The sequence below is a fragment of the Bubalus kerabau genome, chromosome 19 (genome assembly GCF_029407905.1).
Source record: "Bubalus kerabau isolate K-KA32 ecotype Philippines breed swamp buffalo chromosome 19, PCC_UOA_SB_1v2, whole genome shotgun sequence".
Lineage (NCBI taxonomy): Eukaryota > Metazoa > Chordata > Mammalia > Artiodactyla > Bovidae > Bubalus > Bubalus kerabau.
Window position 1 is genome coordinate 56,199,629 of NC_073642.1, and position 27,756 is coordinate 56,227,384.

Consider the following 27,756-nt stretch of genomic DNA (forward strand, 5'->3'; position numbering starts at 1 on the left):
TTTTGCAGCTGTCTGGCTAAATCCAGGTCCCAGAATCACTAGCAAATTGATAACACTGGCTTGGGGAGGTGGGGTTAGGAGAAGAGTAAAAAGAAGGTTCAGAGACAGGAGCTTCCACCTGTATTTGGGTGAGTGGACCGGTGTGGTACAGTCTTCAGATTTGGGAGGCTTGAAGGGCAGGCTGAGATCAGGATGAGCCCAGGGCCTGAGGGGCAAAAGGGGATGGGGAATGAGGGTAGCTCATCCAAGAGTGGCCAGAGGAATCCCAGACCCTACAGAGACCCCTGAAAAGTGGGCAGGGACAGCATGGGTGTGAGCGCCAGGTTCTGCCTCCCTGGTGCTCAGGGGAAGGGGTCTAGGGGGAGCCAGGGAGCTCACCTCCTCCATCTCTACTGTGATCAGTAGATACAGAAGGACAATTCTCTACTGGTCCATTTCCTCACAATGCTCAACGACCCTTGCAAGCCTCCCTGCTCGGCTTAAACCCTCAACAAAGGCACAGAATCAGGTCACTTTAGAGGCCATAGAGCAGGAATTCAGCAGAGAACCCCAGAAACCACACAGGCTCTGGCATCAGGCAGGTCTGAGCAGGAGACAGGCTTTGTCATTTGCCTTGGGCAAGTTAGGTAACCTGTCAGGAGACTGTTCATTCATCTGGAGAGTGGATGGTCAACTGCCAGTACACATCTCATTCATGGGAAGGATCCAGTAACTTATGTGAAGCTCTCAGCTTCGTGCATGCTAACACCTCAGCGCTCAACATCCATCGGCTCAAAGGTCTAGGGGTGTGCCCAGTGTGGAGCCTGGCACATGGCAGCCACTCCATCAAAGTTTATTTCTCCTTTTCTTTATTTTTCTCTGTCTCCTTTTATTAAATCTCTGTAATCTCAACACACTCTCTTTTTCTCCTCAAACACATTCTAAGTGAAAAACAATGGACAGGACACACTTCACCCTTGAACAGGATACATTTTACCCTTTTTTCTTCACACGCCACTGTCTTTGGAAGGTGAAGAACTGCAGGATTTGCAAGGGCCGAAAAGCCTGTGTCAGTTGGGCTCCACCTCTGTCCTGCTCGGGGAGGGTTGCTGTGGGACTCAGGCAAGGCCCCTCCTAACCAGACCAAGGCGAGCGTGCCCATTTACCAGGGAAGGGGCAGGACAGCCTCAGCCTGTGACCTGGGCTCTGCGGCCACCACACCAGCCCAGCTGCTCTGCCTCTAACTGGGCAGCTTTGGGCAAATCTCTTGAGCTCTCATGCATATTAAAATGCAGAGATGTCATTTTGCTGACAAAGGTCTGTATGGTCAAAGCTGTGGTTATTCCATTTGTAGTGTATGGCTGTGAGAGCTGGACTATAGTCATAAAGAAGGCTGAACACCAAAGAATTGATGCTTTCAAACTGTGGTGCTGGAGAAGACTCCTGAGAGTCCCTTGGACAGCAAGGAGATCAAACCAGTCAATCCTAAAGGAAATGAACCCTGAATATTCCCTGGAAGGACTGATGCTAAAGCTGAAGCTTCAATACTTTGGCTCCCTGATGCAAAGTGCTGACTCACTGGAAAAGACCCTGATGCTGGCAAAGACTGAGGGCAAGAGGAGAAGGGGCGACAGAGGACAAGATGGTTGGATGATCATTGACTCAATGGACGTGACTTTGAGCAAACTCCAGGAGATAGCGAAGGACGGGGAAGCCTGGTGTGCTGCAGTCCAAGGGGTCGCAATGAGTCGGAGACGACTAAGCAACTGAACAGCAACAACAACTTCAGCTCTCCAGGTTGCCATTTCAGTGTCTAGCAATCGATGGAGCACGCCTGGTGAGCTCTGCTGCGGGGTGTTCTAGGTCTCACAATATGATCCGAAGAGATGATATCCAACTGCAGGGTCCAGCTGGTCCCCTGACTCGTGAGGCTAAGCTCTGAACATAGATGACGATTAGTGCCTCAGGCTTACTGACCGATGCTCTCCCCCATCCATGCTTTGAATATGGACTTACCCGCTGCTTATCAGGGTCCACAAAGCGGATCCCAAAATAGTCTTTCTCCAGTAGATTCAGGTGGTGGCAGAGAAGGTCAAACAGGTATTGGCCTTTGGCATCTCTCTGCAAAGAAAGCAAGCTCCACTGAGAAACAGTGTAATTGTGTTTTGAGGGTCATTAAAGGTCACTTGTGACAGTTCCGTGAGGATATGAAAGGGATACATGTCCATAACCATGTCCTCCACGTTGTGATGGATTCAACATTCTTGGGAATTCTGAAGCTTTTAGCACCTGGAAGGAGCCCAAGAACCCTTCCTTCCACAAAGATAAGGCAGATAGATTCAGGTAGGCCCAGTCCCCGTCGGGTGGAACATGCTGAGTCTAGCTTGTCTCCATCCCCATCACCCACCCCACAGGTGAAGACACCGTCTCTCACCGCGGCCCCGGCCAGAGCCTTCTAGCCGGTCCTCTGTTTCTGGGCTCGCCCTTGCTCCACATGGCGGCCAGGGTGACCACCATTTAGACAAACTTTTTTTTTTTTAACTGAATAAGTAATGCAGGTACATAGTAAGATATTCAACCATACAAAAGCATATACTACGAAGAGTAAGTCTCCCTTGGACCTCACTCCCCACCCCAGGAGCTTCTTGGGTATCTTTTTTTTTTTTTTTTTTGGTTTTGACTTTTTTCTTTTTTGAATTTGAAGAGGATTATCTGTAAGAGAAGCCTGATGAGGAAACTAAGACAGAAGTAAAGACGACTTCGTGAAAAATCACTAAGTCACATTTCTCAACTTTTCCACCATGAAGATCCTTAAGATATATTTTCAACTGTAACGCTTAGTTTAAAACATTTTATACTGAAAGCCAACACATGTACACATATGTACATGAATGTGTGTACGTGTCATTTATATACATGAACATGCGTTATGTATCTACACACATAAATAATTAAAACAACTTTCACAAAATGCTCTCCTTACTATGCAAGATGTAGGTTGATATTTTAAGTGCTATCTGTGACTTCACTATGGTAATTTCAGAACGTCTCCTGAGTTGTGACCTACAATTTGAAATACACTATGTTAGAAGTTCTCTTCCCAAAAGTTCATCTCAAACTTGGATCCTCTTTCTTCTTCTTTTCTTGTGTATCCTTAATGTGGTTATATTTTATACCCGAGCAAGCTGATATATACATATACATCTTCTCTTTAAAAAAAAACGTCAGCGGCATATTTTATACTGTGTTCTGTTTCTTGGGATTTTTCCCCACGTAGGGTCTCTTGTGATTCTTCCTATAGCAGCACATATACATGAGCCTCACAGGTTTGAACTGCAGTGAGCACCCCGTGATCTTTAACTATATTATCGCTCCTGCCTAACGCTGTCAGCAAGGGGCCTGTCTTGCTATCAGAACAAAATCCAAACTCTGACCATGGCCTCAAGGCCCTGCATAACCTGGTTCTGGCCTCCTCTCTGAACTCCCCCAAACCATTCTCCCTCCTCTCCGGCCACAGTCTCCCCACTCCTGAGCATGCCAAGGCTCTTCTGCATCTTTGCGTCCTCTCTGCCTGGGATGCCCTCCCTCCACTCATCTCCCTGAGGTCTCAGCTCAGATGTCTCTGGTGCAGAGAAGTCTTTCCCCTACAGAATGATCCCTCCTCGTCTCTTCATAGGTCCTTTGTTTATCCTGTTTATTTCCTTCATGGCCCTGACCAGCCTGTCAGTGTACTGTTCATTATTTGTTTACTGATGTATCATCTGCTCCCTTTCTAGACTACAGTTTTCATGAGGGCAGAAGCCATCCCCCAGAATCCAGCACAGGGCTTGGCAAATGGCAGGGACGTCCTCAATGCTTATTTGCTGAATCAATGAATAGCAGGTGGAGGGGGTGGCCAGAAGGTTTTACAGAATGTCAGGAAATTAAGTCCCTCGCTTCTAAACCCATAACCTTCTTCTTCAGGGACCTGCCTGGAATGAGCTGGGAGGAGAATGGCTTGCAGGTGAGTGTCAGGACAGCGTCTGACACTGTCCTGACACTTGAGCTCTGCAAGGCAGCGTCTCTGGGCCTCTCCCCAGTGGTTTCCGCAGCTCAGCCAAGATGCTCGTCTCTGGTGGATCTGTGTTTAGTGCTGCATCGAAATCAAGGTGGTCTTGTAAGATCCGAACCATCTCACCTGGGGCAAGGCCCAAGGCCATGGGGTGTTATGGGAGGGCCTGGCCCTGCTCCAAGAATGGGCAGATCTTCAAGACCTCTTCAGAATATTTACCCCTCAGGGACTTCCCTGATGGTCCCATGGCTAAGACTCCATGCTCCCAATGCATGGGGACCGGTTCTATCCCTAGAAGGGGAACTAGATTCCACATGCCACAACTAAGAGTTTGCATGCTGCATCCAAGACGCGGTACAGCCAAATAAATAAAAATACATTTTAAAAATATAAAAGAAAATAGTTTACCCCTCACTATTTCCCTTCTGCCAGCTCACCTGATACTTTTCAAAAAGAACTAGGGCAGGATAGCAAATCTCTCAGCGTGTATATTAAGAAGCTTATCCTTGCAGGACTGGAAGGATGAGCGAGGGGACAGCTCAACTAAGGAAGGTGGTGGCACGTGGGCACCTCTCCCTCCTCTTCTGCGGGCCTCGCGCTCCCTCCCATGACACAGCCCTGAGGCAACGTGGGCACCTCTCCCGCCTCTTCTGCGGGCCTCGCGCTCCCCCACCATGACACAACCCTGAGGCAGCGGTCCCCATTCTTACACCCTCGGGTCTCCCACCAGAAAAAGCTACTCTCACAACAGAGCCTTGTCGTGAATCACCCTGGAACTTCAGCCTGACGGGCCATAAAACCAGGTCTTTCAAAGGACTCTAAGAACAACGGTCATTGTGGGCATGGCTGTCAACTCTTACTGATCCACCTGAGGGTGAGAAGAGCTTAAACTCATTTTTAAACGGAGGAAATAGGCTTAACCCTATCTCAAGCAGCATGTCCTGTACTTATTCTCTCTCTCAAAGCAACTGAAATGGAATACTAAGAGACAGTGCATATTATGAACATTTTTCTCTACAAATTTTCCTTTGTACCAAGCTGGCTACTACACTGTGATCAGCTGGGGGAGGGGTTTCTTTTTTTTTTTTAATCAAAGTATAGTTGATTTATTAGATTATGTTAGTTTCAGGTGAACAGCAGAGTGATTCAGCATTTTGGCAGGTTATACTTCATGATAGGTTATTACAAGGTAATGGGTATAATTCTCTGCATGATGTAATATATCCCTGTTGCTTACCTATTTTATATATGGTGGTGGTTTAGTCGCTAAGTCATGCCTGAGTCTTGCAACCCCATGGACTGTAGCCTGCCAGGCTCCGCTGTCCATGGGAATTCTCCAGGCAAGAATATCGGAGTGGGTTGCTATTTCCTTCTCCAGGGGATCTTCCTGACCCAGAAATTGAACCAGGGTCTCCTGCACTGCAGGCGGATTCTTTACCAACTGAGCTATGAGGGAAGCCCTATAGTCGTCTGTTAATCCCACACCCCTCATTTGTCTATCCTGGGGTGAGTTTTTTAGATTTATTATTTATTTAGACTGTGCTGGGTCTTCATTGCTGCACCTGGGCTTCCTCTAGTTGTAGGTTTCTCATTATGGTGGCTTCTCTTGTTGTGGAGCTGGGCTCTAGGGTATGTGGGCTCAGCAGTCTTGGCAGACAGGTCTAGCTGGCCCTTGGTGTGTGGGATCTCCCTGGACCAGGGATGGAACCTGTGTCTCCTGCACTGGCAGGTGGATTCTTAACTTCCCTGGCCCTGCTGCTGCTGCTGCTGTTAAGTCGCTTCAGTCATGTCCGACTCTGTGCGACCCCACAGACGGCAGCCCACCAGGCTCCTCTGTCCATGGGATTCTCCAGGCAAGAACACTGGAGTGGGTTGCCATTTCCTCCTCCAATGCATGAAAGTGAAAAGTGAAAGTGAAGTCGCTCAGTCGTGTCTGACTCTTAGTGACCCCATGGACTGCAGCCTACCAGGCTCCTCCATCCATGGGATTTTCCAGGCAAGAGTACTGGAGTGGGGTGCCATTGCCTTCTCCTCCCTGGCCCTGAGGGGGAATTTTAATAGCTGAAGAAGTTGGCTTTTTTGCACACAACAACCATATTAGCACAGGAGCCCGAGGCAGCCATGGGGAAATCGTGCTTCTGTGATAGAAATCACATGGACTTTTAAATAAGAACCATGTCTTCCATAAAAATAACTCAGTCACATGAGTTGGTGGCTCAAATACACTTGCATGGCTCTTAGCTGGTAAGAACGTTAAGTTCAGTAGATCCAACCTTGGAGTTGTTCCACTTCACAGGAAGAAAAAGGAAGCACTGGCTTTTCTCCAGGTAGTCACAAAAAACAACAATAACAGCCACACATGTACATTGTTTATATCAGTACAAAAGAGTTTTTTCTATTTCCCAGCATCTGGTGAAAGCCCTGCTCCCCACCATGAAGTGACCCCTCCCTTGGAGCACTGGGCCTGTGGCTGGTGGCCGGGCCCCAGGCGGCCTCTGGGGGAAGTCACATTCAGGTGGAACTCGTGGTGGGTTCCCACAACAGACCTCTGGCAGGGCCTAGTGTTTGGAGATTGAAAACTTCCTGGCCTGCACTGACAGATGCCCGCCGTGTCCTAGGAGTCCCTCTCTGTGGTCTCCCCGCCTTAAGCTGGGGCTTTCTGGACTACTCTCTGGCAGCCAGCCTTCTCCTCCGGTGGGATGGCAAAGCCCAGTGAGCCCACCTCCTTTCCCCTTGGCCGCAGTCGCCCTGGCGCTACTCTCACCCGGGTGCTCTGAGCTGGATGTTGAGCCATTGATTACACTGGGGAAACAGGCGCTCACGCTGACAGGTGATTACTGTTTAGTCACAGAGTCGGGGCTCTAAGCCCGAGGCCGTTTATCTTCGGGACAAGCGAGCTGAGGCAGAGCACCTGAATCCAGCTAAATCTCGGAGGTTATTCTCCTCACAAGGACATGAGTAAGGGCAAAACAGCGCATGAAGCACCCATCTAAAACATAAATTTACATTTTATGAACCATAGTAGTACCTACACACATATTTAAAAATGTAGTGCATAGACAGGCCACCTCTTAATTCTGTCTAGACGGTGCCCAGAATGATGCATGAGCCTCTTGGAACCGCTCTGCAACTCTGAGGTCTGGAGAATTCAGGCGCCTTCCTGGAGTGCCTGGTCTGATTCTCCATGGCTTATCTATTGTCCAGTGAAGGCAGCAGGCAGGCTTGGGACAGCGACCTAACCTGTTCAAGGTTCACCACATTTTCTGCCTCACAATCAATAGCCCTGGGCAGGAGAACAGCTTTTTTTTTTTTTAACCCATCACAGGGTTGATCCCAGGGACTCTGGCCTGGTGCACTCTGATCAGAGGGGCTAACATGTAGAAAGCCCCCTACTCACTGGGCCTCACCCTGTGCAATCCCACTTACCCGGAAGGCAGGCAGACTGTAAGTGCCAACTACCTGAGTCATGAAGAGGGCAAGAGACACCACAACCTCCTCAGATCCTGGGTCCCAGGCGGTTAAGGGGAGCTGCCATGGCTTCATGGCCCTTCGAGAAGGCAGAGGGGAGATGGAGGGTTGCAGGAGGTGGCACCAGCTTCCCTGTCCCCAAAACACAAGAGTCCAGGGGTGTGGAAAGGCCATGCCAGAATGGAGGGAACAAGAGTGGATGGAATGAGCTGTCCTTGGGGTGGGATGAGGCACCAAGGGTGGGAGGAAACCCCAGCCTCTGTTCTGACCTAACTTTACATTTCTTGTGGGCCCAAGACTGGCTTTCTTATCTGTGTCCTCCAAGGGCACGCGGGCGCTGCCAGCTGCCGGGTTCAGGAGCAGATGCTGAGAGAAAGCACTTTAATGTCACAGGGGGACAGCCACGGTAGCTCATCTTCTCAGGGCTGGGGCACGAGCACGCGGAGCGGGAAGTGTGAATCAATTCCCGGGGTGCCGTTCTGCCCTGGTGTTCACACACTACAGCGGCCGGGCTTCTGGGGCACAGGGAGGAGAGGGGCACAGACACAACCAGCAGGGCACTGGATTTCTTCACCGCTGCACTTTCCATTTTCTTTGAAGGGCCCGAACTCCTGCCAAGCTCCGGGCCCAGGAGCCCACTTTTCTTGCTTAGTGGTAAACCAACAAAATATGTCCAGGAACTGCTGAGGCTGCAGCTAGACAAGCAGCCGGCTCCCTCCAAGAGGAGATGGGGGTTGGGGGAGATGTTCAGCTCCATGGAGAAATGCCGGGCAGCTCAGCGCAGGGCCGGAGAGGAGCCCTCGCTCCTGACTCTCAGCGGAGACAGACTCCAGGGCTTGGCAGCAAGGCTGGGGCCCATGTAGGCACTTGGTATCTAGACTGTAGCACCAGGAGGTCCCAGCACTGCACTGGGACCAGTGGCTATGTGGCTCCTGTGGGGAGAGACGAGGGCCTAAGGAGGGAAGTTGGAGTTCAGATGGAGAAGGAATGGCACGCACCTGGACTCCTGCAGCCACCTGCCCGGCTAGTCCTTAACAAACGCAGCGCCTTCTTGAACCAATAGCCCGCTCCTCCCCACTCAACAGGCAGGACTGAGAGAGTCAGGGTGCTTTCCATGATGCAAAGAGCTATCTGTAGGTTTCGATGCCAGGCGTGGAGCCTCAGGGAGCCCCGCTGGCAGTCCTGGCTCGGGTCAGAGAACTGGCCGAGCTCAGCACCATGAGGTGTGGTGGGCAGAGGACTTGCACACAGGGCAGGGCAAACACATTCCATCTGCAACACAGAGGTCACCGTGCCCAAGTCAGCGTCACAAGAGGGAGGGCTGCATGTTCTGTCAGCACAGATGGCCCAAGCCAGACTCCACAGGGGCGATTAGGATCTCTGAGCAGACCCCTCAAAGCGGCTGTCAGCTCGTAAGAGCAGGGTTAAGGACAGCGCTAGACTTATTGAGTTATCAGTGATGATGTTTCCACAGCCAAGGCACCCCTGCTCCTGTGTGGATTCCTTGTACTTGGGGAAGTTACCAGAAAGAAAAAAAAATCTGAGCTGAGCCTGAAAAAGAGCAAGCGTGTCCATCTTTCCTACAGCGAGGCCACCTTTATAGTAAAGTGACTCTTAGAAGTGTCATTGTTTCTTGCTGCTCATTGCATAAGTTTCAGTTGTATTTTTCCAGCCAGTTGAATATCTCAGTGGACTAGTCATGTCACAGCTATAGAATTACAAAAACTCAGCCAAGCTTATGGGGGGCGGGGGGGACAACAACTCAGCATTTTGTGTGAAGCTCATATTCTCTCTCTCTGTCTCTCTCTCACACACACACCCTCTCATAAAACTATGCCTTCTCTACAACATGACGTCAGATGTCAGATAATTTGTAAGGAAAGCCCAGCATTTGGGGGGCAAATAAACACTCCCTTGGAATGTAAACTGGTACAGCCACTACGGAAAAGAGTGCGGAAGTTCTTCAAAAAACTAAAAATAGGGTCTTCCTTGTTGGTCCAGTGGTTAAGAATTCACCCTGCACGCAGGGGACATGGGTTTGAGAAACTTAGCCCTCATGCCACAACTACTGAAGCCCATGCAGCGTAACTGGAGTCTGTGCACAGCAGTGAAAGACCCTGCACATTGCAGCTAAGACCCAGCACAGCCAAATACATAAATTATTGTAAAAAACGGAAAAAACTAAAAGTAGAGTTGCCACGTGATCTAGCAATCCCACTCCTGGGCACACATCTGTACAAAACTACAATTCAAAAGACGGTAAAGAATCTGCCGGCAGTGCTGGAGATCTGAGTTTGGTCCCTGGGTTGGGAAGATTTCCTGGAGGAGGGCATGGCAACCCGCTCCAGTATTCTTGCCTGGAGGAGAATCCCCATGGACAGAGGGACCTGGTGGGCTACAGTCCCTGGGGTCGCAAAGAGCTGGACACAACTGAGAGACTAGGCACACACAACTCAAGAAGATGACAGGCCCCCCTACACTCACAGCAGCGCTATTCACAACAGTCAAGACGCGGAAACCTAAATGTCTGCTGACCCACGAATGGGTAAAGAGGACATGCTACACATACACAAGGGAATACTACTCAGGCATGAAAGGAGGGGATTCTGCCACTTCAGCTACATGGATGGATCTAGAGATGATCATACTAAGTGGAGTCAGAGAAAGACAAATACCATACGATATTACTTTTATGTGAAATCTAAAACATGGCACAAAGGAACTTATCTATGAAACAGAAACAGACTCACAGACTGACAGAACAGACTTGTGGTTGCCAAGGGCGAGGGAGGAGGGGGAATGGGTGGGGAGTCTGTGATTAGCAGATGCAAACTGTTATATACAGAATGGATAAACACCAGGGTCCTGCTGTATAGCACAGCGAACTATATTCAATATCTTGTGATAAACCATAATGGAAAATAATATGAATAAGAATGTATATATGCATAACTGAATCACTGTGCTGTACAGCAGAAATTAGCACAACATCGCAAATCAACTGTACTTCAATAAAACAAATTAAAAAAACAAATTACTTAAAAAAAAACAGACATCCCCTTGCACCCAACCCTAAAGACAGTAAACTGACAATACATTTTATTGTCTTTTTTCCCCAAAGGACAAATGCACATGCTGTTTGTCAAGCCCAGGAATTTCTGGGGTTAAGAGGAGTGGCCTGTGTGGCCAGGGTCAGGAGCGCTGCGTCAAGCTCACATCCTCACTGGTTCTCATAATCCTGCAGCCTGTCCCTCGGCCTCTCTGACCCTCAGCGGGAAACTGTTTATTGGCTACTACCAACAAACGTGGTGAATTCTGAGCGGGACGCATCCCGTGATGAAGGAGGCCAGGATTTCTGAGTCCTGGTACAATCTCCTTTTCAATTTTCCTATCAGGTCACTTGTACTCCCTTGGAGTTGAGGTGGAGGCAAAGAGAGCAGAGAGGGGAAGGGCCCTGGGAAGAGTCACTGAGGATGAGCCCTGGGCTTGGAGCCAAAGCCCTGCTCTGACATTCCTCAGCTTGTGACCTTGGACCTGTCCCTTAATCTATCTGAGCTTCTGTTTCTTTAGCTACAAAACAAGGTTAACACTACATCTCTCAAAGGATTACTGAGACATAACAAAACCAGAGACATAACAGGCATAAGGACCCTGTGCATTTTTCCAACTAACTTCCTCTGCCTCCTGTAAGCTCTTCTTCCTTTAGGCGGAGTGGACTTGTACATGACAAGGCCTTAGAGACGAGGCTGTGTTCTCCCCAGACAAGAACACTCAGGTGGGGTCTGGCTACACGTCAACCTTTGCAGCACCCCTGAGCTGGCGGGGATGGCCACCACTTTGGAAATGTTCTCCAGGGGCTCTCAAGCCACAGATTTGCATCTTCTCCTTATCCCAAAGTTATTTCTCACAGACAAGGTCAGAAGTAGAAAATATCAAATATATGCAATTAACCCAAACCCTTCAGAGGCTTGGCAGAACAAATAAAACTCAAAGTTAGTAGAAGAAAAGAAATCATAAAGATCAGAATAGAAAGAAAGTAGAGATGAAGAAAACAATAGAATGGATCAATGAAACTAAAATCTGGTTCTTAAAAAAGATAAACAAAATTGATAAACCTTTAGCCAGACTCATCAAGAAAAAAAGAGGTCTCAAATCAAGAAAATTAGAAACAAAAAAGAAGTTACAAGGGAAGCACAGAAATACAAAAGATCATAAGAGACTACTACAAGCAACTATAGGCCAATAAAATGGACAACCTCGAAGAAATGCACAAATTCTTAGGAAGGTACAAAGTTGCAAGACTAAAGCAGGAAGAAATAGCAAATATGAACATTCCAATCACAAGTACTAAAATTGAAACTGTGATTTAAAAACTCCCCCAAAAAACAAAAGTCCAGGACCAGACGGCTTCACAGGTGAGCTCTATCGAATATTTAGAGAAGAGTTAACATCTATCCTTATGAAGGTCTTCCAAAAAATTACTAAGGAACACTTCCAAGCTCATTCTTCAAGGCACCATTACCCTGATACCAAAACAAAAGATATCACAAAAAAGAAAATTATAGGCCAATATCACTGATGAAAACAGACATAAAAATCTTTAACAAAATACTAGCAAACCAAATCCAACAACACATTTAAAGGATCATAAACCATGATCAAGTGGGATTTATTCCAAGGATGCAAGGACTCTTTCAGTTCAGTTCAGTTGTGTCTGACTCTTTGTGACCCCATGAACCACAGCACCCCAGGCCTCCCTGTCCATCACCAACTCCTGGAGTTTATCCAAACTCATGTCCATAAGGACTCTTTAATATATGCAAATCAATGAGATACACTGCATTAACCAACTGAAGAATAAAAACCATATGATCATCTCAATAAATGCAGAAAAAGCTTCTGATAAAATTCAGCATCCATTTATGTTAAAAACTCTCCAGAAAGTGGGCATAGAGGTTTCTCCAGAAATCTACCACAACATAATAAAAGCCACATACAACAGACTGACAGCTAACATTCGCAACAGTGAAAAACTGAAAGCATTTCCTCTAAGTTTAGGAATAAGACAAGGGTGCTCATTCTCACCACTTTTATTCAACATAGTTTTGAAAGTCCTAGCCATGGCAGTCAGAGAAGAAAAAAAAAAAGAAATAAAAGGAATCCAAATAGGAAAATAGTAAAACTATTAACTATTTGCAGATGACATGATACTGTACATAGAAAATCCTAAAGGCATGACCAGAAAACTACTAGAACTCATCAATGAAGTCAGTAAAGTTGCAGGATACAAAATTAATACATGGAAATCTCTGACATTCCTGTACACTAACGGTAAAAGATCAGAGAGAGAAATCAAGGAAACAATTCCATTTACCATTGCATCAAAAAGAATAAAACACCTAGAAATAAACCTAAGGAAGCAAAAGACCTGTATGCAGAAACTGTAAGATGCTGATGAAAGAAATAAAAGATGATACAAACAGATGGAGAACTATGCCATGTTTTTAATTGGAAGAATCAATATTGCCAAAACGACTGTACTACCCAAAGCAATACATAGATTCAAAGTATTGTCTATCAAATTACCAATGGCATTTTTCACAGAATTAGAACAAAACATTTTACAATTTGTATGGAAACATAAAAGACTCCGAACAGCCAAAGCAATCTTAAGAAAGAAAAAAATGAAGCTGGAGGAATCAGGCTCCCTGACTTCAGACTATACTATAAAACTACAGTGATCAGAACAGTTTGGTACTGGCACAAAAAACAGAAATATAGATCAATGGAACAGGATAGACAGTCCAGAGATAAACCCACATCCCTATGGTCAACTAATCTATGACAAAGCAGGCAACAATATACAGTCTCTTAAATAAGTGGTGCTGGGAGAATTGGACGGCTACCATGTAAAAAGTGAAGAGGAACTAAAAAGCCTCTTGATGAAAGTGAAAGTGGAGAGTGAAAAAGTTGGCTTAAAGCTCAACATTCAGAAAACAAAGATCATGGCATCCGGTCCCATCACGTCATGGAAATTAGATGGGGAAACAGTGGAAACAGTGGCAGACTTTATTTTTGGGGGCTCCAAAATCACTGCAGATGGTGACTGCAGCCGTGAAATTAAAAGACGCTTACTCCTTGGAAGGAAAGTTATGACCAACCTAGATAGCATATTGAAAAGCAGAGACATTCCTTTGCCAACAAAGGTCCGTCTAGTCAAGGCTATGGTTTTTCCTGTGGTCAGGTATGGATGTGAGAGTCGGACTGTGAAGAAGGCTGAGTGCCGAAGAATTGATGCTTTTGAACTGTGGTGTTGGAGAAGACTCTTGAGAGTCCCTTGGACTGCAAGGAGATCCAACCAGTCCATTCTGAAGGAGATGAGCCCTGGGATTTCTTTGGAAGGAATGATGCTAAAGCTGAAACTCCAGTACTTTGGCCACCTCATGCGAAGAGTTGACTCATTGGAAAAGACTCTGATGCTGGGAGGGATTGGGGGCAGGAGGAGAAGGGGACGAGAGAGGATTAGATGGCTGGATGGCATCACTGACTCGATGGACGTGAGTCTGAGTGAACTCCAGGAGTTGGTGATGGACAGGGAGGCCTGGCGTGCTGCGATTCATGGGGTTGCAAAGAGTCGGACACGACTGAGCAACTGAACTGACTGACCATGTAAAAAATGAAAATTGGAACACTGTAACTCCATACACACAAAAAATTCAAAATGGATTAAAAACCTAAATGTAAGGCCAGACACTATAAAACTCTTAAAGGAAAACATAGGCAGAACATTCTCTGACACAATTTTGCAACAGTATCTTTTTTGATCCCCTGCCTAATGAAAATAAAAACAAAATAAACACAGGGGACCTAATTAAACTTAAAAGTTTTTGCAGAGCAAAGAAAACCATAATCAAAATGAAAAGACAACCCATAGAAGAGGAGAAATATTTGCAAATGAAGTGACCAACAGGGATTAATATCCAAAATATATAAACAGCTCATGTAGCTCAATATCAAAAAACAAACCAACCAACAAACAAACAACTCAAGCAAAAATCTCTGATGAAGGTGAAAGAGGAGAGTGAAAACGCTGACTTAAAACTCAATATTAAAAAAACTAGGATCATGGCATATGGTCCCATCACTTCATAGAAAATAGGTGGGGAAAAAAATGGAAACAATGGCAGATTTTATTTTCTTGGGCTCCAAAATCACTGCAGATGGTGACTACAGCCACAAAATTAAGACATTTGCTCCTTGAAGAAAAGCTATGACCAACCTAGACAGCATATTAAAAAGCAGAGACGTTACTTTGCCAACAAAGGTCCGTATAGTCAAAGCTATGATTTTTCCAGTAGTCACATATGGATATGGGATTTAGACCATAAAGAAGGCTGAGCACTGAAGAACTGATGCTTTCTAACCATGATGCTGGAGAAAACTCTTGAGAGAGCCTTGGACAGCAAGGAGATCAAACCAGTCAATCCTCAATTATTCACTGGAAGGACTGATATGGAAGCTGAAGCTCCCAATACTTTGGCCACCTGATGTGAAGAGCTGATTCATTGATAAAGACCCTGATTCTGGGAAAGACTGAGGAAAGAAGGAGAAGGGGGCAACAGAGGATGAGATGGTTGGATGGCCTCACTGAATTAGTGGATATGAGTTGGAGCAAACTCTGGGAGATGGTGAAGGATGGGAAGCCTGGCATGCTGCAGGCCATGGGGTCACAAAGAGTCAGACATGACTCAGTGACTGAACAACAACAAACAAAAAGTAGGCAGAAGATCTAAATAGATATTTCTCCAAAGACACTCAGATGGCCAAAAAACACATGAAAAATGCTCAATAATTGCTAATTAATAGAGAAATGCAAATCAAAACTACAATAAGGTATTACCTCACACAGGTCAAAATGGCAAAAAAAACCTACAAACAATAAATGCTGGAGAGGGTGTAGAGAAAAGGGACCCTCCTACACTGCTGGTGGGAATGTAAATGGATACAACCATTATGGAGAACAGTATGGAGGTTCCTTAAAAAACTAAATACAGAACTACCATATGATCACAATCCTCCTCCTGAGCACATACCCAGAGAAAACCATAGTTTAAAAAGATACATGTACCCCAGCATTCACTGCAGCACTGCTTTCAACAGCCAGGACACAGAAGCAACCGACCTGTCCACTGACAGAGGCGTGGATAAGGAGGTGTGGTACATACATACAGTGGAGTATTACTCAGCCACAAAGAAGAACAAAATAATGCCATCTGCAGCAACACGGATGGACCTAGAGATTCTCATACTGAGTGAAATCAGTCAGAGAAAGACAAATATCATATGATATTGCTTATATGTGGAATCTAAAAACAATGGTACAGATGAACTTATTTATAAGACAGAAATTGAGTCACGGATGTGGAAAACTAACTTATGGTTACCCGGGGGGAAAGGGATAAATTGGGAGATTGGGACTGACATATACACATTACTATATATGAAACAGACAACTAAGAAGGACCTTCTGTACGGCACAGGGAATTCTACTCTATACTCTCTAATAACCTACAGGGGAAAAGAATCCAGTGGACTTCCTCCTGGAGTCTGCAGATGACTGCCCATCCTCATGGCAGGTGAAGGGCGAAGGAGGGACAAGTAGAGCTTACGGCTCCCAGTTTGGATGCCCAAGTTCCCCAGAGTTCACCCAGTCACTCACAGCTGCTGGCGTCCTTAGCTAGGACCAGACTGGTCGTTCTCACTGCTTCCCCTAAGAAGGACAGCCAGGCCTCCCTTGAAAAGTCTCTCCTCAGAGCAGACAGGACTCTGAGCGCGGGCTCTAGGGCCGGCTCTTGCTCTACGGTCCCACTGATGGATGCCCTACGCCCTTTCCCAGCGCTAAGTGGAGACAACCTCATTGCAACAATAAAACTGAAGTCCCAGGAGAGGAGTGAGACAGCTGGGGCCAGAAGACAAGCAGGTGGTGGAAAGATGGCTTACTGTGCAAATGCTGAGACCCGGGGAAGCAAAGGGCAAAGCCCAAATCTCCCAACAGCAGCTATGTCAGTGGTGGAGCGGGGTGGAGAGGAGAGGTGAGGGAGGAGGCCACGGCTAGCTCTCTTGAAAACAGAGTTTCCTTAATAAATTCAGCACCATACCATGCTCTGGACCAGCGGTGCCAACTGGAGCCTGCACTGGAATCAGAAAGTTGTTAAAACAGAATGCTGGGCCCCTCTTCTAGACTATCTGGTTTTGTGGGTCTGGAGGGGGCCTAACGAGATCCAGTGATGCCAAAGCTGATGGTCTGGGGCTCACAGGACTAGATCCGCCCTTCTCCAGCACCTGTCAGTCTCCAGCAGCTTACAGGGCAAGGCCTGCAGGAGTACGGGGGAGAGAAAGTAGGTATTGGAACTCCATGACAATCCAGCTCTGTTGGTACAATTCTCACTTTTATTTATCTTTCATGTTCTCCTGTACCAAGAGTCCCAACTTCAGTGCCCTCGGCTTGGAAATTTAATACTACAGAGGAACTCTGTCCCTCCCTGCCAGGTTTCCCAATTCTGCCTTTCATTCCAGTGGGCAGCTGCCCAATTCTGGCTGCAAAGTTCAAGTCCCCAATTACCATCTACTTTCAGTGGCTAAGCAGCACAAAATTCACTGCCCTTTTGCCATGAACTAGATCATCAGAAAATAAAGCTGGCAGGTATCATCAAACCCAATTCGGAGAAAGAGCTGCCTTCTCGCCTCAGTTCTGCCAGTGGCCAAAGTCTGTTCCAGAACAATTCTCTCTTGGCCTGCAGGACCTCTTGTCTAGGAGGTGGGCTGGGAGCCGCCCCAGACCTCTGCCTGCTGCTGCCTCCTCCCCGATCTGTGCTCCTTCAGCTTCTCAGTCCGCCCTGTGTCTGGGCTGTCATGACCAATCAGTCTTCTCCTTCCTCTTTGCTAGGCGAGGATACAGATGCTTCTCTATCAAGGGATGGGGAAGTGGATGGGTATGAGATGGGTTCCATGCCAGGGAGGCAAGTCTTCTGTGTTCAGCTTTGAGCAGGGAGCTGGGGCATGAGGGAGTAAGGAAAGGCGAATCCTGAGTGCCATCATCTCTCTCTCTGAGCCTCAGTTTCCCTCTGTCTAAATGATCTCATGTCCCCTTGTGGCCCAGAGTCTTTGATTTTCTTTTCAGTTGACCAGAGTTATCACACTCTAGGTTTGTCTTAAGTGAGGATTAAAAAAGGAAGTGGGAAAAAAAAAGGGTAATCCAGTAATTTTACAAAGTAATGTTTATTAAGACATTTATCGCTAGTTTAATTAATTTAAAAAACTCAGGGCCATTGCTCAAAGTAAATGGGAAGAGTAACTAAACAGAATTCATTCAATTCTGGAAACTGCCTCTAGCAGGTCTGAGACAGTGAAGACCATTTACGTGAAACTTATAACAGAACGAGTCTGGTCATTTTACATTCTGCTGTGAACTAGGAAAAGTCCTCTTAGATCCTTCCAGGGAAAGGGAAACACAGCTCTGCTTCCAGGAAGGTCTCTAGCTGGGTCCCTGCCATTGGAAAGGGAATTAAACGCTCAATACTGGAAAAGACTAATCATTACTTCTACATAATTATATTGATGTGAATCTCAGAGCCAAGTTCCTTTCAGGGAGCTGATGTTGGGAAACACTGCCCTGCTCCTAGGATCATGGGGAATAGGATTTAGGATGTTTTTAAGTTCTGGAAATTATCAGACATCTTCCTACGGGCAAGTTTCATGTCTCTATGTGTTTCTTCTTTCTCTCACAGTTTTTCTGATGCTCTTCCTGTCTTTCTAAAACACTTCCTGACACCTGGCCAAGATGCTCAGGATCTTTGGGCTTTAGATCAACAGGAGATAAATAACACAGGATTGAATATCTGCCTTATCACTTGTCACAGCTTACACAGGAAGTGGCTCTGGAATGGGGTTTAGTACACAGGATGTTTTTAAGGAGGGCTCGTGGAATTGACACTCATGGCAAGAAGGCTGGACTAGGCAGAGGGAGGAGGTGAACTGTGATGCAGGCCTGGTGTCAACCTGGCTGAACCACATTGAGCTCTGGAGCTAGAATGGTCCTTCAGAACCAAAACAGCCAGGCCTTGTATAGCCCTCCCTCGGCAATCATGCGATATGGACCACTGCCAATGGCAGCACCCCCGGGGGATTGGGTGGGACATCAGAATCCATTATGTCACTCTCAACACAAAACCAAAATCATAACTACTATTTCTTAAGAGAAATGTGCAAAACATTCTACAAACATTCTCTCTAGTATTAACAATTCCGTTTGAAAGGTTTCTATTAATCTTATTTTACAAAAGAGAAAACCAAGCCCTAATGAGTTAAATGACATATCTAGGCCCATACAGCTAGTATACGGGGCTTGAATTCAGGCTTGCCTTGCCCCAGAGTTCACATGCTTCCATTAGGCTGGACTCCCATCTATTGATTTTTCTCTTGTGGCCCCTGTGGAAGGAACCTACGGCTCCATCCTTCATGCACTTTGGGGTTGAATTTATAATTCTTGGACTTTATGTCCAAATGCATAGCTAAAGCCCACTGCTTGAAATTTTTTATGACTCTCAGACCTGGGCACTATTGGCCTGCTTCAAGCAGAAAACCACTCCTGGGACCTGCTCCGGTGGCCCTGTGGTTAAGAATCCAGTTTCCAATGCAGGGGACATGGGTTTGAGCCCTGGTCGGGGAACTAAGATCCCACATGCTGTGAGGAAACTAAGGCTGTGTGCCACAACGAACACCCAGCGCAATCAAAATTACAAAAAAAGAAAGCCCTTCCTGCTGGAAAAAGCGATGCCAGGCTTTTCCGTGAGGCTAACAAAAGGGGGAAAACTCTTCAAAACCTAACAGGAAACCAATAACTTAGTCGACAGTGTTTGAAAATGATGAATAAGAAATAAGCAGCATTTAAAGCCAGATTTCTTACGTTTTTTTCTTTTAGATTTTTTTTTTTTGAGGGGATCAGAACATTTTCAAATCTTCATACACAGGATGTTAGAGATCAGCTGGTAACGAACCCTGAATCCCCTAGATGGGGAAGCTGAGCCAGGGGCTGGGTGTCACACGAGAGGTCACACGTGTTCTTTCCATCCCCCTAAAGGCTATTATCAATCTTGTTATTCCTTTGCACACTCCGGATATCCTTAATCTTTAATACAAGTATAGGCCAGAGGAAGTTATCAGCTCATGGCAAGACATGTTGCTGCCCCAGAAAAATGACGCATCGATGGCAAGTTTATTGGGCTCTGTGGGTCTTTCTCCTCAGGTAAAGTGTCTAATGTTGTTCTCCAAGGTGTTCTTTTTAACTTATCAAAGGTGCCTACCTAGGAAAGCATGTGACATGAGACTGTAAGAGGACAGAGCCAATGGAATGGGGTCTAGGCAGCCTCTCTGTAAGTTCAAGTCCTTCCTGCACCTCAGGTAAGAATTCTTCTGAAGCCGTATGATTGATACCTCATCTCCCTGCCCAGGAGGACTCCAGCCATGAAGAGTGAAGGGGTGATCCTCTCCATTTTCCCTTCATAGAGGTGAACCTTATTTTGGCGAGGGGAAGAGTTTCTCACACATTACAGTGAGGAGATCGATTTCATAACAGAGGTACGTGCAGGGAAAGTGGGACGGAATGAGACTACCAGAAAGATCTCACAAAGGAAGGGACTGACACACCAGTCCCGTAGGAAGCACAGAGCTCGCCAGCCCACGAGTGGGAGAAACGCACGGGGAACGGCATGTGCAGAGCAGCGCATGTTCTAGGAATTTTACCACCTGCCATGGCACAAGATCTGTTGCAGGAGATCAAGGTGAAATACAGAGAGGAAGATAAGGGTCAGGTGCTGAACGGTTGCATATGCTATGCTAAGGACTTTATTCTGTCAGCAATGGCAAGGAGTGCCAAGATTTTGAGTGGGCATAAGATGTAAGCAGGTTTCATGTTGGTGGAGGATTAGAAGATGGTAAGACTCTAAGAGAGTGAAGTAAGTCAGAAAGAGAAAAATGAATATTGTATATAAATGCTTAATATGGAATGTAGAAAATGGCACAGGTTATCTTATTTACAAAACAGCAAGAGACACATAGAGAACAAGTGTAAGGACACCAAAGAGGGAAGGGGGTGGTGGGAGGAATCGGAGATTGGGATTGACCTATATAGACTATTGATACTCTGTATAAAACAGATAACTAATGAGAACCTACCATATAATTCCAGGAACTCAACTCAGTGCTCTGTGGTGACCCAAATGAGAAGGAAATCCAAAAAAAGAGGGGATATATGTATAGCTGGTTTACTTTGCTGTACAGTAGAAACTAACAATATTGTAAAGCATCTATACTCCAGTAAAAATTCATTTAAAAACAAGAACATGACTCTCTGTTTCAAAAGGGAAGATCAGATAGAAAGTCACTGTAATAATCCACATGAGTTGGTTTTTGTTTTTTTTTTTAATTATTTCCAAGTTTTTGTGGGCTGTGCTGCCCAGCATGTAAGATCTTAGCTCCCCATCCAGGGATCAAACCCATGCCCCCTGCAGTGGAATCACAGAGTCCTAGCTACTGGATGGCCAGGGAAGTCCCCAGATGAGCTTTGATGGACAGGCAGACTAAGATAATAATGACGAGGATAAAAATGGGATAGATCAAAGAAATATTTAGGTGGCAGGATACACAGTGTTTTAGTGACAAATTTGAAGAGAGGTAGGTGTAACTGAGAAGTAGAACTGGAAGACAAGGTCCACCATTTCAGTTCAGTAAGGAGGCTGGGAGAATAGGTTGAAAAGTTATCTTTAAACTGAGCATTATCACAACGACTTTGGTGAGTGGATCATTAATTCTTCCAAGACCCGACTACTGAGTTAATTAAGGAAATAATTAAGATTTCCCAGATCAGTCATTACATTGATTTATTTTTAGAGCACAGTGGTTTTGGAAAATCTTAGTTTAAAAAAATTAAGTTTACTAGAATACATTTCCTCCTTATAGGTAACACTGTTGAATTCAATTATTAAGGCATAGAAGTCATGTTTGTATGAACAGAGCTTTGTACACGTCTTTAAAGTTAGCTTTAGGTGCTCTCCTGTGATCTTCCATAGTATTCTGGACATACTACCCCTCTAAGACGTTGTAATGATCTACTAATTTGTCATGGGGGCAGGGTGGGGGGACAGGGACCTTGTCTTATTCCTTTGGTATGCCTAATTCTTGAAACACAGCAGGCACTCAAGAAAAGAAATCTTGACTGAATAAAAGCTGTAAAACTAAAAGTAGTAAAGTATATCTAACAAATCCCATTAAGAGTGCCTTTTCCTTAGACTGGCCTCAGCAGAACTGAGACTAATTGTGCACAAAATCCTGCAGGGATGCTCCTCTCTCGCCAGCAGCTGAGTCTCAGCACCAACTTCAAGTGTTATGTCAGTGATCACTTTCACACCAAGGAGAGTCGATTCCAGGCATGGGGAAATACAAAAACACATCTCACAATTTAGGGTTAGGGTTAGCCCATCAGCAGGCACTCTGGAGGCAATGTTTTTCTCATCGCTAAGATTCTTATTCAAGAAATATATTAAGAGACTGACTGGTATTTATATTTATCATCAAATTAGCCATGACAACTGCAAAATGTTTTCACTTTAAGCTGAATCTCAAAAGCTTCATTTGCATTTTCTCTAACTCAGGGATATTGTTAAGAAAATGCCAGGGTGGCTGGCATAGGGGTGGAGGGTGGGTGAGAGAGGATGTTTCCCCTTTGGTTCTTCTAAATTGATTTACATATTTTAAATCAGTCATCTCTGATCTGTCATTAGGTGATCTGCCCATATACTTTTTTTTTCCCCAAATTCAGTTCAGTTCAGTCACTCAGTCGTGTCCAACTCTTTGCGACCCCATGAATTGCAGCACGCCAGGCCTCCCTGTCCATCACCATCTCCCAGAGTTCACTCAAACTCATGTCCATCAAGTTGGTGATGCCATTACAGCTGCTATGAATTTACAATTTAAGAATTTGTGAAGGTCAAAAATATGGAATTCCATAATCTCTGAAATGACAGCCTCAAAGACAAGAGTCCTTTACTGCCCCCTCCCTCTCCGAGAGCAATTTAGTGCAATCTAGTACAAAGGCCACCACTGAGATGCAGGCATTTCCAAATGCAGCAACACTGAAACTCATTATAAGTTTTAACAACCAGCTTTTCAGTCTATGGGGCTTTGACAGCCTAAATTTAGGTCTCCTTAATGGAATAGCTTTGCTTTAGAGAACAGATTATGTCAAGGGCTTTATAACCCTATTCTCCCCCAAATTCATTTAACTTTACTCATTTGAAACAATGGAAGGGAGAAATAGCCAGGAGAAGGCCAGGATTACTTAGCAGAGTCTTAATTTTAAATGTTAATGATAAAATTAAACTGTTTTTACTTCTAATGACAACATATAAAAGTTAAAATATAGATGAGTCATGAGTAATTAGGTATTCATCATCATAACACACAATATACTTTCCTGAATAACAGAGTTTCATGAGATGGAGAGAGTACTTCAATATTTAAGGATTATTGAGACCCAGAACTTAGTTCTGGATATTTCATAATACTTTTTATTCACCTCTGTACTGAGTAGAAAAGAGTTCCCTTACTCCCTCAAAAATTTATGTCTAATTAAGAACCTCAGAGGGTTTCTCAGGTGGCTCAGTGGTAAAGAATCTGCTTGCCAAGCAGTAGATTCGGGTTCAATCCCAGGGTCAGAAGAACCCCCAGAGGAGGAAACGGCTACCCACTCCAGTATTCTTGCCTGGAGAATCCCATGAACTGAGGAGCCAGGTGGGCTACAGTCCATGGGGTTGCAAAGAGTCAGATATGACTTAGTGACCAAACCACCACCACCAAGAACCTTAGAATGTGACCTTATCTGGAAATAAGATCTTTGCAACTAGTTAAGATGACGTCATCCTGGATTAGGGTGCGCCCTAAATTCAATGGATCGCGTCCTTATAAGAAGGCCATGTGGAGACAGATGCGTAGACGGAAGACAGACAGAAGAGCTAGATGAAGATGGAGGCAGGGCTGCTAGTAACTGCTAGAAGCTAGCAAGAGGAAAGGACGGATTCTTCTGAGACTTCAGAGGGAGCAAGACCCAGTTGACACCTTAATTTCAAACTTCCGGTCTCTAGAACTGTGAGAAAGTAAATTTCTGTTGTTTCCAGCCACTCAGTCTGGGATTATTTATTATAGCAGCCCTCGGAAACTAATACAACTCTTTCAGGGCAAAGTCCCACTTTGTGCATGACAGACCTTTGGCTCTGAATGTGGCCTGTGTTGTTCCATGTTTACACAAATACATCCTTGTTATGCTTTCATGTGTGTGTGGAATTTCACTAATATCTGAAATGATGGTCTCAAAGTCAAATTTCAGCCATACTTAACTTGCCCCAGCACACAGCTGCACACCAAACCAAGAGCTCAATAAACCAAGAATTTACTTGCATCATTTAAAAAAGGAGATGCTACCTAGAGAAGGTATAAAGTTTTGAGTTTTTAAGGCTTAGATGGGCTCCCGGGAGTCTGTCCCAGGCATGCATACATAGTCAAGGGTCAGCCAGAGATTTGGGGAGAATTCGTGCACAGAATCTGGGGTTGCCTTATCTGTGTCTCTCCTTACTAGAATTTTCTTCTCCACTTTCCAGCTGCTGTGGTTATCCCAAACTATGACCTCTGTGGGTTTGATAGAAACCATGGTTTCTATGAGTTTTTTCTGCCTTACATGACAGTAAATGGGACATAATGCTCCAGCTAAAAGCCATAAAAGAATGGGAAGATCCCCCTCTGCTATTTCCTCCCCACCAAAGTAGACCCTCCTTGAGTTTCTGCTGCTTTCCAATCATGCCCTGGTGGCTTGAAGTGGTTGTGTTTTATACTTTGTCCAGCATCTATAGTTGTTATTTGTGGTGAGTTAGCTCAATAGGAAGTACTTGGCCATTCAAGGAAGCAGAAAATTTTCCTAAAAATTTTGACGCTGTTTGTTTTTTTTTTTTTTTAATAAAAAATTTTCCTGAAGGGCTTCCCTGGTGGCTCAGTGCTAAAGAATTTGCCTGCCAATGCAGGAGACACGGGTTCAATTCCTGGTGTGGGAAGATCCCACATGCCTTGGAGCAACTGGGCTCGTGTGCCACAACTACTGAGCCTGTGCTCTGGAGCCTGGGAACCACAGCCACCGAAGTACGTGGCCCGCAACAAGAGAAGCCACTGCAACGAGAAGTCCACGACTAGAGAGGAGCCCCACTTGCCACAACTAGAGAAAAGCCCATGCAGCGATGAAGACCCAGCACAAAAGCAAAAAATATAGGTTGCTTCTGAACCCAAAGAATAAGAAAGAGTACTACACAAAAGCCAAAGCCATTACCACTTGCAGAGGGGAACTGATTTAAATTACCACTCAGGATGTCTCAGTTTTAAAAAAAATATGAACTTAGATTTTCCTATAACATTAAATATCAGTAGGAAGGGCAGAGGCTGCTGAAACCTGAGCCTTTGATGCCTGCCACTGCTGTTTTGTGCCCACCGGGACGACACCGATACCAAAAACACCTTCAGCGTCATGTACGGTCAACTACAGGCACCCAGCTCCTAATATCCCGGAGTGTAACACAGCCCTGGTGAACATTTCTTAGGGAGTGGAGTGGGGGCTACATAGCACTACAGAGAGTAAAGCTTGCCCCAAGTCTTCTCCCAAGTCTCACTTACACAGGTAGCTAACTCAAATCCTCCCCTCTCACATCTCCCTCTTCCAGGTCCCATCCAGTCCCCTTTCCCTTCTCTCTCTTTTGGAGGTAAAACTCTCAACTGCTTCAAATCTGCAGCTCTATCCAGTTCTCTGCTCATCACAGCAAAGTCAGTGCAGTCCAGCTTTTCAACGGCAGGGTGCTCGTCCTCGTGGTGTGGTGGGGTGTGTCTATGTGTGTGGGCGTGTAGCATGACTGTAAATAGTTATCATTTAATAGCTTTCTCCTGTCACAGTTGCATATTCATAGACATGTGGAAAGAACAGGAAGGAAAGGGGAGCATTTTAGGGCGACAGAATCTGAGCTAACCATGTACCAGGCACTGAATGCACACATACCATTTCTAATCCTCTCCATCTTTCACATGAGGAATTTCAGGCTCAGAGCCCCTGTTCGTTCTCTTTTGTCCTAGCCCACAGCCTCTCCGATGTCACTAATGTATTAATGTAAGATGCAAGAGAAAACATGAAAGATACGTCTGGGAGCTGGTGGGAAGGGGAAATGGAGTAGAGGCTGGGTTGTGCTGGGCTCTGAAGGAAGGTCTGGGCGCTGGGGCAGCAGAGGGAAGAGGTTTTTTAAAGGAAGAGTCCTGCTCCATGAGGCTGGGACGGAGGGGCTGATGAGGCTCTTGGGTTTATCCTGTTCTCGTCGCTTCCCTTCATGCCCACAGGGTGGTCACACAGCCGCCTCTCTGTGCCTCAAACTCTCTCCCAGCTCATTTTTAAAGACAGAGGTACTCTGGGTGGTGACTTGATTAATTTATGCACTAAAGCTAATTAAAGTAGATACTTTGGAAGTCTCATAGGAAATTTCGGTCTTTCAAATACTGAATGACATGATTTCAAATGGTAGTTAAACTACTTCTCCTGGTTCACCACATGCTAAAGAGGACAAGTTTTTAAATTTCTAACCATCTTGTCAATTTGGGGTGAACAAGTCCAAAAGAAAACAAAAACTATAGAAGTGACTGCTTTTAAATGTATCACTTGAGTAGAATTTAATGAACACTGGTACTTAAGTGACTTTTGTTTTATTGTATGATATGCTTTAAAATCTAAATTTCCTGGCATAAATGTCTTGAATGATTCATTTTTAGCAAGCCTTCCACAGGGAGGGCTGCTGGATATTTATCTTGGATCTGAGCATATGTGTGAAGAATATTAGCTTGGAAATATACTACTGGTAGATTACAAAAAGCCACGCATGGCTACAAAAATTTCCATTTATACTGTGTTCCAAACTCCACATATTTAAAAGCTGTCATCTCAATTTCATGCTGACAACTTCAAGTTGGGCAAAATATGACAGTTAGAACTGCTTTCCCATAGAGTTTAGGTGTTGTGTGCTAAGAAGCAATTTACAAAAGAAAATCCATTTGAAATTTAAAATTCTGATTTTAAAACGATGGTTTTTATGATCTCTGATTTTAAGGAGGTTTCCAGGAATGAAGAAGGCATGAAAAAGAGGAAGAAGAATAAACAAATGATGAAGGATGATGGAGACGGAGTCAAGGGAACTGGTGAGCTGAATCACTTACAGAGCGATTCAGAAAGGCAGGGGCAGCACAGACCTCAGATCCAGGGAGAAAGCTCAGCGGCACATTATGCCAGAGAGAGAGAGAGTCGTCCTGGGGGAGTTAAAGTTTTTGATAAATTAAATTTTCTTGTTGATGAGGCAGAGGCAGCTGGGATAGTCGAAAATTAAGAGATAACTCAAACCCGAATCACATGTCAAAGCCCTTGACCCCAGCTGTTAGCAAAAGCGAAAAAGCGGCCAGGCTGATGCTCTTCAAATAGCCGCCATCTCATTTTTATCCTCCTGCAGGTGGATAAGTAAGAGAGGCGGGGAGGGAAGCACAAAGAAAGCCAGCTTGGACCGAGTGTTGTGTGTCAGGCCCCGCATTAAGCATTTCACAAGTACTGCTTCATCGTCATGGCAACTGTAAGAGAGGCATTATTATCAAGCCCATTAAACAGACGGAAAAGCTAAGGCACAGGGAAGGTTGGTGATGTGATGATTAGTACACAGTCAGTGGCTGAGCTGGTAGCTGCAATGAGGCAGTTTAACTATAGAACCCAAATACATAATCACCGTGCCATATGGCATTTTCTAAAATAACCAAAAATTGGTTGACAGGCTAAAAAGGGACTGAGAATGTGTGGTACTTTAACACCTGGCTGCCACCTGGGAAATCTGTTAGGACATCATGGCAGAAGTCCTGAGTCCTCCTGGAGGTGAGTCTCTGACCCCCACCATTATTTTTAAGTCAAGGAAAAAAAAAAAAAGAAATCTACTGGAAGCTCTTCTTCCTTCTAAAGTCAAGTATGAATAAGTGAAAGAATTTAAAATGTTTGAATTTTTGACATATTCACTTCAGTCTATTAAAATTTCTACAAAATGTCAAATACTCCTTGAGGGTAACGTTTCAGTAATTTGGTGGTTGAATCATGTAGC

The 27,756-nt window shown here is 45.2% G+C and overlaps 1 protein-coding gene and 1 long non-coding RNA gene across 4 annotated transcripts in view; one reads left to right on the forward strand and one right to left on the reverse strand.

The window, feature by feature from the left end:
* Positions 1 to 27,756, reverse strand: part of FRMD5 (FERM domain containing 5) — a 314,910-nt gene that overhangs the window by 40,631 nt on the left and 246,523 nt on the right. For all 3 annotated transcript variants that reach the window (XM_055555427.1, XM_055555426.1, XM_055555424.1), the window contains exon 2: positions 1,996 to 2,100. In XM_055555427.1, coding sequence (XP_055411402.1) covers positions 1,996 to 2,100 — 105 coding nt within the window. The remainder of the gene's footprint in view (positions 1 to 1,995; positions 2,101 to 27,756) is intronic.
* LOC129633618 (uncharacterized) lies at positions 23,550 to 27,676 on the forward strand. The gene is made up of 3 exons (XR_008705102.1): positions 23,550 to 23,706; positions 26,734 to 26,821; positions 27,439 to 27,676. It is a non-coding gene; the product is annotated as an uncharacterized LOC129633618 (long non-coding RNA).